Source organism: Gambusia affinis, linkage group LG05 (genome assembly GCF_019740435.1).
Source record: "Gambusia affinis linkage group LG05, SWU_Gaff_1.0, whole genome shotgun sequence".
NCBI lineage: Eukaryota > Metazoa > Chordata > Actinopteri > Cyprinodontiformes > Poeciliidae > Gambusia > Gambusia affinis.
The window spans coordinates 15,436,121-15,450,461 of record NC_057872.1 but is presented as its reverse complement, the minus strand read 5'-3'; the positions used below and the strand labels follow the sequence as shown (position 1 = coordinate 15,450,461).

At 41.2% G+C, this 14,341-nt stretch overlaps 1 protein-coding gene across 2 annotated transcripts in view; it reads left to right on the top strand.

Moving 5' to 3' along the window:
- Positions 1-13,919, top strand: part of nkd2b (NKD inhibitor of WNT signaling pathway 2b) — a 28,796-nt gene extending 14,877 nt beyond the window's left edge. Inside the window, exons 1-8 of one of the 2 annotated variants that reach the window (XM_044117657.1) lie at positions 4,888-7,741; positions 9,323-9,383; positions 9,708-9,835; positions 10,301-10,396; positions 10,574-10,715; positions 11,189-11,246; positions 11,323-11,447; positions 12,573-13,857. In XM_044117657.1, coding sequence (XP_043973592.1) covers positions 7,733-7,741; positions 9,323-9,383; positions 9,708-9,835; positions 10,301-10,396; positions 10,574-10,715; positions 11,189-11,246; positions 11,323-11,447; positions 12,573-13,186 — 1,233 coding nt within the window. In that variant the 5' untranslated portion in view covers positions 4,888-7,732 and the 3' untranslated portion in view covers positions 13,187-13,857. Of the gene's footprint in view, positions 1-4,887; positions 7,742-9,322; positions 9,384-9,707; positions 9,836-10,300; positions 10,397-10,573; positions 10,716-11,188; positions 11,247-11,322; positions 11,448-12,572 lie in introns of those variants that run through there. The other variant, XM_044117656.1, reaches the window with a different exon arrangement.
- Positions 13,920-14,341: the final 422 nt, after the last annotated feature.

The following is a 14,341-nucleotide window of genomic DNA, read 5'->3' as shown; positions in this document are numbered from 1 at the left end:
GCTTGTCACCTCATGAATTTTCATTCCTGTTTCAGTCACATTTTACCATATGTGACTGAAACGGTCAGTGTGTCAAGTTGTTAGGCAATCCTTATCCCAGTGTTTTTTTTTTTTCTTTTTTTTTTGCAATGATGCAACAAAAGATCGTGTATTTTTAAAATTACTAACCATTTCTAAAGCCCTAACAGTAGCCATAGTTGTGGTTTGTTAGTTAGCTGAACGAACAGAAAAAGCAAACCAGGATTGTTTGCATCCACACATCTTAGAGTGATTTTGAGGTTTTACTGATATTGTTGCCTTAAGACGACTTCATGTATTTAGGCATTTTTTGCACTTAAAGAGTTTATAGTGTCATAACATTTCCTGTTCGATGAGGCTGTCTCAATCCTACAGCTCCAAACAGATCCTGAGTCTGTGAGCAGAGCTAAAAAAATGCATATTATTGAAACATTTATAACAATGGATGTCTGTTTTTTGTTTTGTAAAATCACAATCTGAAGATTCTTTCTCCATCTCAGTAACATCTCAAGAGTTCATGTCCACTTGACGGCCTTTTCAGACTCCCTGAATATCTGCTAACAGGGACACCTCTGCACTAAACACGTTAAACACTCTAACCATGCGTTCGTTGAGAGAATAACATTACAACATGACATAAAGCTCACAAGTTGATTTTGTAAAATACCCAATTTAATATTTTGGATTAACAAGATAGATAAATAGCTGGGCTGCTAGGTGTTGTAGTCATTTGCTCAGTTGAAGGTTCCTTGCCATGGCCTTTCTACATGGAGCTAGTATTTTCACACTGGGAATGTGTGGAATATCTCTGGCTACTCTGGTATTCTCCCATACTTGAAGTATACGTGTTAGCTTAAGTGAACTCCCTAAATAGCCCTTATATGTATGTGCATATGGTTGTTTTGTTAGGGCTGATTTTGGCAACGGTGGTGGGAGCTTGTCCTACAACCGGTGGGTTGCCTCTGTTGTTGTGTCCTTGGGCAAGACACTTGACCCACCTTGCCTGTGGGTGGTGATGCCAATGCATGGCAGCCTCACCTCTGTCAGTGTACTCCAGAGCAGCTATGGCTACAATCCAGTAGCTTGCCATCATCAGCGTATATCAGGGGTCTCAAACTCCAGTCCTGGAGGGCCGCTGTCCTGCAACGTTTAGATGTGCCTCTGCTGCACCACACCTGAATAGAATAATCAGGTCATTAAGGCTCTGGAGAACTGATCTACACAACGAGGAGGTAATGAAGCCATTTCATTCCAGTGTTTTGTACCTGTGGCACGTCTAAAAACTGCAGGACAGCGGCCCTTGAGGACTGGAGTTTGAGACCCCTGGCATATATGAATGACTAAAAGTAGTTAGTCTATTACTATTGAATGTTAGTAATGGAGAACAACTACTGTAACATGCACAACCCATGTAATGCTAAAATATTAGTGAGAAAATGTCTACAGCTTCACAATATCTCCATACATACCCAGGATTTCTACATCAGAGAGGAAACTAACCACTTGTTACAAATAAAAGAGTTAAAAAAAGACTAAAAAGAACATTATTGAAAACAGATTGTCTATTAAACTGTCTCTAACATATACAAAAGAGCAGATGGTACTTAATGAATGGTGAAAATGCCTCACTTGACCCTGCCATTTAGTATTATGGGGGTACCTGGGTTAAAATGGCACCGCTTATAAATTCTAAGACTTGTCGCCACTCTTCCACGCTGACGTGCAGCTGTCCTTCCCCAACATGGTTTGTTTACATTTCTCAGTCACCCACAAGAGCTGTGTAACGCCTCTCGCTCCCTCTAACCTCCGACCGCAGGGCCTCGCCCCTATGATCTGCCACGGCTGCTTTTCAAAGCTCTGGCTCAAATCTCTCGCAGCCCAACAAAATGAGTGGTGAAAACTGTGGTGTCAGGGGTTATCTCACAGGTGAGAACAATTATAACTGGCATCTCAGCTGGAAACCCGACACTGACGACAACCGAGAGGAACAAGCGGTCAAACAGGTGAGAGCGATGTGTTGAAATAGTTCATACATTATGGAAGTAGACAAAGCAGTGTTTATCAAGCTTGTTGACCGTGACAGTTCAAACTGTTGGTTTATGCTAAACCTCTGCCAACATGGGATCTGATCCCTTTCATTTCTCAGATGAATGTGTGCAGAAAGTAACTACTTTTGGACCGTAACAGGATTGGGTTATAGCCACCTCACCCACAGCCTGGCAATCTGGCATCCTCTATGTTGTTTAAAGGGCCCGTGGAATGTGGAACAAATCCCCTCAGCTTTATCAGCCTGGACGCACTCCCCGTTGGCTCCCACTGAGAGCCGGGGGCTTACAGAATTTCACGTGGAGGCCAGAAACAGAGGAACATCCTTTTTGGGTCCCAATGTGGGCTTCGATGTGCCATCAGCTTGTTCCGCTCACCGCTTTCTTGTTGTCAGGTTGTGAATGTGCTCACGGTTGGTTGGGCATGCATCTTTTGTTTGGTTTTGATGAATCCCTGTTGTGTGGTGCTGTAATAGAGTTTTATCACAGAAAAAAAAAGTATAAATGTGTGTAGAGTATTTGCATTCTTACAGGTTTTTTTTTCACTTAAATGACAAAGATAAGCATTTTTCAAAAGATGATTTCATTTATTGAAAAACAAAATATATCCAAACCAACTTGAACCTATCTGGAACTACTATTGCCCTCCCTTGCTGAATTATCAACTAACTCTAAATAGCCATAATTTTTTGTTCATTTTCACTAGCCACTCCCATATCCGATTAATACCAGATTTGAAGAATGAAGAAATCACTTAAAAAGAATCCATCTGAAAAGATTAAGATTTCAAAAATAACACGTCTTGTTGCAAAAACAGATGAGGAACTAAGTCAGTCTAGAAAGGGTCACAAAGAAATTTCTATGGCTTTGGATCTCCACTAAACCACAGTAAGAGCCAATCACATTCCAATGAGAGCATGGCCTACTGAAATTATTCCAAGAGTGGATTGATAAGTCATCCAGAAGGTCGACGTTAAAGTCAGTGATTCAGATTCAACAATAATAAAGAGCCTTAGCAAAAATGACATCCATGGAAGAACTCCAACTTGAAAACTAGCCAACCAAAAAAAAAACTAACCCAAAACAATACACACACACACACGCACGCGCACACACACCAAGGCCATGGCGATGTGAGACACAAAGTCTTGTATTGCCAAAAAAAATAAAAAATAGAACACCTTGTGGATCCCAAAAACTTGGGGAAAATATTATGGGGAATGGTGAAGCAAGATAAAACTCAAGCTTTTTTAAAGTTCACATCATATTACATCTGATGTGAAGTTAAAACAGTACTTCCGTACAAGAACATCATAGATGGCAGTGGGTGCTTTGGCGCTTCAAGATCTGGATGACTACTGAATGACTTCTGCTTGAAACTGGAAAGTTCTGAAAGAAAAAACTTCCACCCTTCACTGTGTTAAGCTAAAGGGCACTTGGATTATGCATGAGCCAAAGCAGACCAGCACGTTCACCCCTGAAGGGCTTACAAAGAAAAAAATGAAGGTCTTGAAGTGGCCTTGTCAAAGTCTATGCTTTAAATCCAATTGAGATGGCACAGTCTGACCTTAAACAGGCCCTTTATGCTCCAAAGCCCTCCACTGTGGTTGAATTAAAACAACTTAGGAAGAAGTGAGCCAAAAGACCTCCTCAAACACTCACTGCTAGCACTGCTAGTTATCACACAAACGCTTGATGACAATTGTTGCCACCAAAGGTGCAACAACCATCCAATTTTATCCATTTCCAAAAATAATGCATACTTAGCAGATTTGTTTGTTGCTGTAGCATTAGCATGCGGTAAGTTGGAACATACATGAGTTATCTCAGTATAATTTGGCCTCTGAATTTAATGAAAGACTGCTCATGTCTGAATAAACCTGTCAATCTTTTGTGCCAGTGCTTTATAAAACGCATCAAAGATATATTCTCAGTGAAGCAGTTTTTTTTTTTTTTTTGTTGAAAATTAATACAGCAAAGACAGCCGCAGCTTCCTTTTTATATCAGTTGATCAAATATGTGAGTGATCTTTCATGCTGCCATAGCTTCACACATTTGCCTCATCTCGATTGGTGAGTTTTATGGAGTCATTGGTATGAACGGCATGATTCCTATGGTAGCTGAATGTGAGACATCTGAGGGCATGGTGCTATGCTCCATTACATCAGGCTCCTATCAAAGCTCATTTTAATGAAGGCAGGCTGATTACAGCACTGGTGACAGATGCAAGGCCGTCAGTCAGTGATGCTAATCTTTGTTTAGGGCTTTCAGGAGGTCACAATCAAAGTGAAAGAAAGATCAGTGATGGGACAAAGAGTGAAGAGGAGGCTCATTCCTCCCCTGACTGAAGGGGAGCGGCTGACTTTTAGCGGCGTGCGCGCTGCTCTGACATAGACAGGCAAGCATGTTCATCTCTCACCACAGCTGTTGTTATAGTAGGACTGTAGAGGCTTCGTGTTAGAGATTCGTGTTCTGCCAAGGGAGAGGTTCTGCCTCCTGTTTGACCTTAGAGAGCTTCCTGAAAAGGCAGCCATATCTGGGCCATCTCTGCCTCGTGACACAAATGATCTTCTGGAGTGACCTCTTGTCCAAAGGTATGAAAGATCAGATACACATCCGATTAAATTTTATTTTTCCAATCTGAAACTCCAATTTATGTAATCTTTTTATGTTAAAAATGTAAATGTGAGCAAGCCATATGGTTAAACAATCAGAGGACATTTCACATTGTTTATATATGTTGGTCACTTATTTGTTAGTTTAATGTTTTAACGGTCAAGGTAAGCTAGATCCAACTTTTTTTTTTTTTTTACTTGCTTTACAGAGGTTTTCTGACTCTAAGCATATTTCCTGTAGAATAGAACCTACCGTACCATATTATACCCAGATGTTTCCAAACTCAATGTGTTCCAAGACAAACGGGCTAAAAACTGAAAAAGATGAAACAACTTTAAAATATTTTCAGCCTTCTGGTTGTCTGCTGAGGTCGAACTTTCTTTGTGACTGAACTGCGTTGCTTCTGTGTAAACTCAGTATTTTTCTCAATAGAACAAACCTTGTAACATAATGAATAAATCCCTGATGTGATAGACATGGCTTTGTAATGGATGCATATATGTAAAGTTTTGCTTTCAGTGTTGTTAAACAACTTAATGTTTAAAAAAACAGCTCACATTGTGGAATCTTCATTAAATAACCTTTACGTTAAAGTTACAAAATAGAACGATTCAGATTCTTGACCGAGCGTTCACCGTTCAAGCTGAAAACCAGCCATTACCACACGCCACAGGATTTCATATTACGCTGATATTTAAAATTTTGGAATACAAAAACTGCAAATAAATGACCAGGTACATTCAGTTCTCGCTTTTTCCAGAGATCATCTGAAAATCCCTAACATCTATTTCCACAAAACGTAAGGAACATTTAAGCCAAAAATATGAAAACTATACCACAGAAGGACAAAGATAGAAAAATGACAACGAGAATGGGGCATTGGTTGTAACGTAAGCAGCTTGTACTTTAGCTCTCTTGCTGGAGAAGAGGCAGAAGTTGCCACAAGTTGTTCATCTAATCTTCTTGCTTCAGAGCCCAAAATATTTTAGGCAATGGCCCCTTCCCCCTCCATCCACCCATCATCTCCTTCTCGTTTGCTCTGCCTCTTTCCAGCAGAACCGCTCACATCTGGTTTTGAGTCGAGGCCAGGTTGGTTTCAGCTGGAACGGAGGGCTTTTATTTCTCAATGGCCCCCGTCCCTCTCCAGTTTCAATCTCAGGAATGCACAAGAAAGTGACGCTTGTTTACAAATGGGTTTTCCTTTCTCTGTAGTAATAACATTTGGGTTCTGATTTTTCTTCACAAGGAACGCCACAATAATTTCCAGTTAATATTGGGGTTGAGAAGGAATGCTGGTCTGCTGGCTGGTGGTCTTGAAGCCTTTTCCGGTGGCGCCCTCTGAAATTTAAGAAAACTCCCACTAACAGCTTCATGGCATTTACCTCCCAATGCTCCCTTCAAATGGAACAGAGAGCTTAGATTGTTGACCTGGTTTTCCTTGGAAAAATAAAAAGGTGCCGATATTTTTGACAAAATAAATGAAGAGCAACCTTTACCCATGCTCAGAACTAAGCAGGAAAAAAAGACACACAAATTCAAAACTCCGCACAGAAGAAGGTCGGATCCTGTTTTCGTGTCTTTCCAGCATGTGTTTGTACTTCGACACGCGTTAAGACATCCGATCGAGCTGCCATATTTCCTCACCCGAGGGAAGAGGAGCTGTGTAAACAATATTAATGTTAGCCTTCGCTGTTTTTAAAAGCACAATTTTCAAGTTGCATCATAAGGTCTGGAGCGTGGCCCTAAAGAAGTGTGTGCACTTATTTTTAGGGGGTGAGCCAGAGGGGGAGATGTGAGAACAAAGATGTTCAGTGTTTTCCAGAGGGAGGATGGGTGGTAGGTAGGGTGGGGAGGACAGACTGCTGGGGGATGTCTGATGTCACCTGGTAGGGAGCTATGAAAGCTTCCCCTGGTTACCTTATCCCACATAAAAGTCTGGCAGAAGACTGAGGCTTTAGGGAAGCTTGGCAGAACAGCGGCATTAAACAGGAACAAACATCACTCACCTTTCTTTCTCTTTCTTATGTCGAGGCGTCGGAGAGGCAGATTGTTTACACAGAATGTTGTCACTGCATATTTCCAATACCTTACAAAAAAAAAAAAAGGCAATGGGGATCCAATACCTAATGTTTTTTCTTGAAGTATCTCCCTTAACATGCGCACATTTAAAATGTTTCTTTCACATCACAGCAATGATTTTAACCATACACGTCTGTTAAGAAAAGAAAAAAAAAAACCCGACCCTTTTGTTGTAGGGTAGAGATTTGCATCCTAAAGAGTCAGTTGTGATCTGATAGTGAAAAAATGGAAGCTGCTCAATGCCAGAAAGCAGTTAATTGCACATGTGGAGGGCAGATTTGATCCCGACACCGTGGGCGATGTGGAGGGAGATGTGTTTAGATGGTGAGCTGCAGACTGCGGTTAGGTACAGGCTGCTTTCTCATTAGCTCCACCAATGGATGTAATGAGCACAGAGGTGGGGCTGGTGCTATTCGTATGGGGACAACATGTGTTTGAAACAAACCCTGTCGGCCCCCTTAAAATAGCGTGTGGCAAGCAAAGACAATGTCTGCATCTCCTACGTTTGCAAAGAAGTCCTCCGTCTTTAATGCAACAATTTAATAAAAACCAAATAAAAGTTGGATAATTCTTCATTTTCTGTTGGATTCAAAATCACTGCCTACATCAAACACATACAGTATGTTTCCCCTCATTTTTGTTTTATGATCTGTAAAAAAAATAAAAAAAATCGATGTCAGTTAAAATCTAAATCATCGGATCAGATATCAAAGAATATCAGAAATGACGATTCTTTAGCCAGAAAAAGCATGATTGGTCCACCTCTGGAAGCTCATGTCTTTAATCCAGCTGTGAACAGTTTGCTCTGCCACTGTATGGGGGAATGAGGAAGGGAGGAATCAATGGCTGTTTTTGATGTTCCACTGAGTCCTTACATACTGGTCTTCATTAGGGGGACTGCAGGATAAAAGCGAGGGGATAAAAGCTTCCAGATCAGAAGGAAAACAACAACTTGTCTGAGGAAACCACAAAAGATGGATGCTGTGAGTTTTGTGTATATAAATACACATTTTCTTTCTTTTTGTTTCAACAACGTGTGCTTTATGATTTAGGGTTTTCTTGTTTATAACTGAAAAAAATAAAACAGTCTCCATTTCTCTCAGGCTTTCCAACGAGCGCCATACGTCTGAAAACACCAACAGATTGGTGTCTCCCAGCTAGCATTCTCCTCTGCCCTTCTCCTCTTATCAACCTTGCTCCTTTCTCGACTTTGTTCCTCTGAACTTCCTTTCCCTCCTTCTTTTCTTTTATCCCTCCTTCCCCTATCTCCTTCCTCCTGCCCGTCTCCCAGGGGTTCTGGTGGCCGTCTGGGCCTTGACCTCCTCGACTTATCAGACTGCCTCCCATTTAGCTGCGAAGGTCACAACCAGATTACGTCCTGACGTATCGTCCTCTGAAGTCCAGAATAATCAGTCTTTGAGATTCTTAAACAGAACCACCACAGGCCCTGGCGCTGTGATTACTCTGAGAGGCAGAGGGGGGTAAACGAGAAGGGAGCTCGCTCACCTAAACGCATGCAGATGTTCATGCTCTCATGAACCTCGGCTCCGTCAAAAGGTACACGGAGTTCTTTTGTTTTCGAGCGCCCTGTCTGTTTTTTATTTGTCTCAATTCAGTGGGCCTCCTTGATTCAATCTGGTGCGATTTTATTTCAAAGCCTGCTGAGCAGCTTAGAGGAACGGGGAATGACGTAAATAAGTTGAATCATTTGTTGTTCAAATATTTGTGGTTTAGGGCCTGTGCTGCACTTAATTTTCATTGTTTCCACAATGCACTTGTAATTAAAAAGCCTGTGTGTGTGTGTGTGTGTGTGTGTGTGTGTGTGTCTGCTGCTCCCTCTGCTCGCTTATGCATTCGCACATGTGTGCAATGCTTTGCGGTCCAGTTTTATGCAAGATACGAATTATTCACAAGTGGAAGAAGTTTTTCTTTCCATCCCTCTCTTCTTTCTGTACTGGTGTAATTAGTCAGTTTCATCCTATCTGCAAGGAAATTTCCATCTGGCATTCAGCGTAGATGCCGCCCAGACCTCATTCTGTGGCTTGTTGCTCATAAGCCAAACTTTTCTGAGTTGAGCTGCTTAAAAAAAAGAATAATAAAAAGCAACAGAACTTTTTTTCCTAAACTCTGGGTTTCCATCAAACACTTCTCAGTGGGTCTCTCATGTCAAACAGGATGAGAATAAACAGGTTGGCTGAGAAAGCGAGAGAGAGAGAGAGAGAGAGAGAGAGGATGCTCAGATGATGAAGTGCATCACAAGCTTTTTGATGGATGTGAGGGATCCATTTGAAGGGCTCGGAGGGATCTTGAAAGCTTGGCTGTGGCCGCGCTCGCTGCGTCCCAGACAGTGAAACACAATAAGCGTGCAGATGTTCAAAGTGTTTGGCCGCGCTGGAGCCTGGAGCCCTCTGCCACTCATCTGAGTAGGAAATGCTTTAGCTGGAACTGTTTGTTTTCTCTATGTCTGTGGTCTGAACTGCAGATTCGCTTACATCTCTAACCCCCTCTCTTCTTTTCCTCTTTCCCATCCTCTGTGTCTTTCTCTCCTCTTTCCTTTTCTCCAGGAGTTTCCCAATGCTGACCTGAAGGAAGGACAATTCACAGACCAACACTGTCCCCTTGAGGGTAGGCGGAGAAGACAGTTAGCTTATCAGATGTTTTATGACGCATTGTACCATTTTTTCTTGGCTTGTCCCATATAGTTGAAGAAAAATTGTAAAGCTGTGTTTTAATCTTAAACTGCTCACTTTGAGCTGAGCACACAAAGCCTCATGGACTTCAAAAAAGCACCCTTAAAAAGAAACCTTATCAAGAAAAGAAGATAGGCATCACAGACATAGCTAGTCACTCGTAGCGATTAGATTGATATTGTGAGAGTCAAAGATTGTCTTGCATAGAACATAAGATTGTCTCTGACTCTTATTTATTGCTTTTCTTTCGCATCGACAGTGATTCTTCCCCAGGAGAAGGCTGAGGGTTGCGAAAGCTACCTGCAGTACCTGCACTCAGAGGATGGAGAGAAGGAACCACTCAGAGACGCCACCAAAAGCTCCGGGAAGAAAGGAATTAGCGTCAATGTAAGAGTTATTGTGATCTGGCAGCATTTTTGCCTTGTCTGTTATAATTTTTGGATTACAATCACACACTGTTTCTCGTCTCAGTAAGTGAGGTTGCAGCTGAAAAAGCTAAGAATCGCTTTGAATTTTTCCGTAATTGAAATTTGGTGATTATGTCTCTCTGTTCTGGACTTTCTAAATGTGAATGCTTAAGAAAACTTCTAACTCTATTTTGCAGAGTTAGGCAATCTTTCCTATTCTGTAGTGCACTGTTAATGAAAATCTTTATTGCTGACAAAATAAAACCAGAACAACTGTACTTTGCTGCCCCCTGCTGTTTGAAATGCAGATGTGTCTTGCCGTTGGCATGCCTTTGTTCATAATCACAGCGATGATGAGGAGGATAAAGAGCTATGCTGAACTGTCTGAGTGTTTATGTGTATGAAAGAGGGACAAATGTTTTTTTCTTTTTCTTTTTTTTTCCAGGATGTGGAGTGTGATGTTTCTTTGGAAGATGACAACCGTCAGGAGTGGATCTTCACTCTTTATGACTTTGACAACAGTGGGAAAGTCACCAAAGAAGTATGTGGGCTGGTTTTGCCTCTGGCTACTGAGCTGATTTTTTTATTTTATTTTATTTATTTTTTTGTAATGTTTCCAAAACATCCAGTCTAACATTTATTTAGGTGCATCTTTTTAGTAGTTTTTTTTTTTTTAATCAAATTTGAAATTGTAAACTATGTTTTTTGATCTCTAAAGGACATGTCGAGTTTGATGCACACCATCTATGATGTGGTGGATGCCTCTGTGAATCACTCCTGTCATAACAAAAGCAAGACTCTGCGCGTGAAGCTGACTGTCACCCCAGAGCCGAAGAGCCACAGACGAGACACGGGAGCAGGTGACTGAAAAATGAACCGACTCAGGTTTCCTACTCAGTCTTAAAGAGACTGAAAAAAATCTGAAACTTGATTTTGTTGTTATTTTGTTTCCAGACTTTATTCTTTACTCCATTATTGGAATAATTAATTCAAAAAAAAAAAGTATGTTTTTTATTAATTTATACTAATATGGTATCATTTATATTTGATTTTCAATTAACTTTTTCCATTTTTGAGAATTAGTTTTTAAATACAGATTTATCCAGAAATAAAATGGTGGCATGTTTTTTTTAGCTTCTAAACCCTCTTAAACGGTTCTGTGATTGCTAAACTCGGCCTGATTAGATACCAAAGTATTTACACTCCCCTTTTTTTAGTTTAGAAAAAGTAGATTAATATGCATCGAAACTAATTCATAACATACAACAGGTTTATTAACTTTCAAAAAGCCTGTTCATTCAGTCATTATTTAACTTCAACTGTACTTTTTCAGAGCGCTGTCACCAGGATGAGAGCCGGTCATCAGAGAAGCGTCTCTCCTCATACTTCAGGTTAGTCTGTTTGAAACCTTTCTTATGAAAAAATGTGTTCAAGCATATGACTTTTCTTTTTACTCTCCTTCTGTAGCAAGGGACAGAGCAGTGAGCCTCCGGCCGCCGAGGGTCAGCATTACTGCGTGGATGAGAACACAGAGAGGAGGAACCACTACCTGGACCTGGCTGGTATTGAGAACTACACTTCCAGATTTGAAGGTCAGTTCAGTTCGACTTTATTTAACCATTTTGATTTCAGCATGCATGTGTTATCACCACATATTCAGACTAAGATTTAACTAAAGCAGGAATAACTTAAATACGTTGGCTATAAAAGTTGGAAGCTTTATTCATAATTAAAAGATTTGACATATTTTCCATTTTATTTGGTCTATACAAGAACTCAAGTTACATTTATAACTTCTAAAAACCTTCAGATGCTCTTTTTTCTGAAACTCTATTGTCTATTGTCATCATTTTCTTCAGATACCAAATTCATAAATATTTATTTATTCTTGTAGATAAGTAATAAAATATTTTTAAAGATTTCTTATTACAAATTTTTCATTCGAATTTTTCAAGTATAAATAATGGAAAAGTCTAATTTCAGTGAGTTTCAAAGCCTGCATTTTATTGTGATGGTGATGACTTAAACATGTGTGAATATTACAAATGTAATATTACAAACATCACTCACCTCTTTTTCATAATAACATGGTAATAAAGTCAGCAAAGTCTCGTAAGGTGAGCGAAAATAACTCTTGATATTGTAATTGCAGTTATATCCCAGGATGTATACCTGGGAATAGATATGTAAAACGTTCCTCCACTAACCTGATCAAATGTTTCACTGTGGTAGAGTAAAAACAAGCAGTCTGGGTCACTGGAGCTCTCCAGCTGCTGTCAATCTGTGCCACAGCTACAGTTGCTGCAGTTACCGACATGAATCTGCATGGCAGCGTTCACTGCAGGGCGGCATAGCTAAAGAAATAACAAGAGGGTAAAAGTTCACCAAGTGCAAGCTGTAAACTTCAACTATTCCTACAGTCTTGCAAGGTTTCCAAGTTCAGTTTCAGGTTGGATTTTGAGTCGGATATTAACTTTCTTTGGGTTTCTATCATCTCAGAAGCTACAGATTTCCAGCCCCCTTTTTCACATTGACCCTAACCCTAACCCATACAGTCAATGTGATAGGTTTGATGTTTTGTCTGCAAGGGGAAATGTGTCCAGGTTTCTTTTTGTTAGCTTTACTGCAGCATTTCAAAAGTTTATTTCAGTTTTACTGTGAAAAATATCCATCTACCTTAATTTAATATACCACTACTTTTTTATGCTGTCTTTCAGGAACGAACCCAGATTGCCCCACTCAGGAGACTCAAGTTCGTAGCTCACAAAGCCAGAGTCGCTCTCGATCCCACGAGCCAGAAGCCCAAGTTGTTCACCACCGACGTTCGCAGGTCATCGGTGAAAGCTACAACCCCGCAGAGCCTCGAGCCAAAGGTGCTCAGTTTCTCAAATCCCCTAAAGGAGCCTATAAGGGAAGTGGAGGTAATAATGGAGGTGGCAAATCCAACAAATGCCACGGTTACCACCCTCCCATCCAAACGATGCTGCACGGTGGCAACGCCGCAGGTCACGGGGGTCAGGATGTGTACCACCTGCCACACCAAGCTCAACCCTCAGCCCACCACCAGCACCCTCTGCAGCACAGTCACAGCAAGCGGCTGAAGGCCAGAGCTCGCGATTCCATGTCCCCGACCAAAACCCCTCTGACTCCGCAGCCCCACCACCAACAGCAGCCTGCCATGCCGTCCATGCTGCCCGGCATGGAGAGGGAGCAGGCGTCCGGCCCCCCCGGGAGCCCAGGGATCGTTGTGCCTGTGGTGCAGCGCCATGAGCATCACCATCACCATGAACACCACCACCACCACCACTACCACCACTACCACCAGACATGACACCTTTATGTATAAATACATATGAGTGACTGAAACCATTAGAGGACCAAACCACGCTATTCTGAAGGACTAATCCAATGGAAGCACTCTCCATCCTGGATCTTCAAAGCTTCCTGCAAACTCTACAAATATAGAAACACTGTACTGAGCTGCCAAGTACACTGATGGTAAATGGTGTCTGCTTTGCAGGACCTCAGCATGTAATAAGAGAGAAATGGTGCAGTTTTCCAGTATTTTCCCCAAATGTTGTACTTGAAAGCCTGCACTCCTTCCACATATTTTTTAAGGGGTTCGGTAAAGAAGACATTCAAATCAGACGACTTCTGTTGTGTCTCTCAGTCTCTTCAATCAAAGTCCTATAAAGCTATAGTATGTGTCCGAATAGTTATTGTTCCGTGTTTTTCAAAAATGCAGATCTCAGGTGTAAAGGTGCTGCTGCTCGCGGGCTTCCCACAGAGGCCCCGCTTTTGTGGGACCGGTGCTGTGGGGCCAGGGGGCTTCCTGTTTGTGTGTGCGAGGGAGGGAGGAGAGGGGAGAGGGAATATGAAATCACCACTGCCAGTTTTAATGCAAGAATATCTTCCTATATGTATTAAAAATCTATATATGTAAACACATTTTACTGTATAATAATTATGCTCTATATGCATATGTCATCATGGATCTAATTATGCATATATGTATTTTGTATTTTATATATTTTAATAAACATTATATAGTTCATTTATACAAATGCAGAGAGGTCTTCCTTTTTCTTTTTTTTTCCAGGCATGTTTGCGATTTATTTATTACCATGCATGATTCCATTGATGCTTTGGCCATACGTTGTAAAGTCTCAGTGTGCTTCTGTCCTCTGCAGTCCAATTCTAGCCATTTTCTGCAAATTATCAGTGAGGCCTCAGTTGACATTTTCTGGCAGAAAAGTGTCCTTTTTGCTGCCCCTTGTTGACACATAGTTGTTATCTAAAAGCATTTGCCACATTGTGTGGATTGAAACACTCATACCAGCTTGCTGCCATTTCGGCAAGCTTTGCCCTGTTAGCAACCCAAACCTCTTTGGAACATGGCCCTTGGTGCCAACGGGGCTTTTTTTTAAGACACCCTGAAGTTTGAATTGTCTGATGAAGATTTGTTTTTGGCTCACCTATTCTTAAC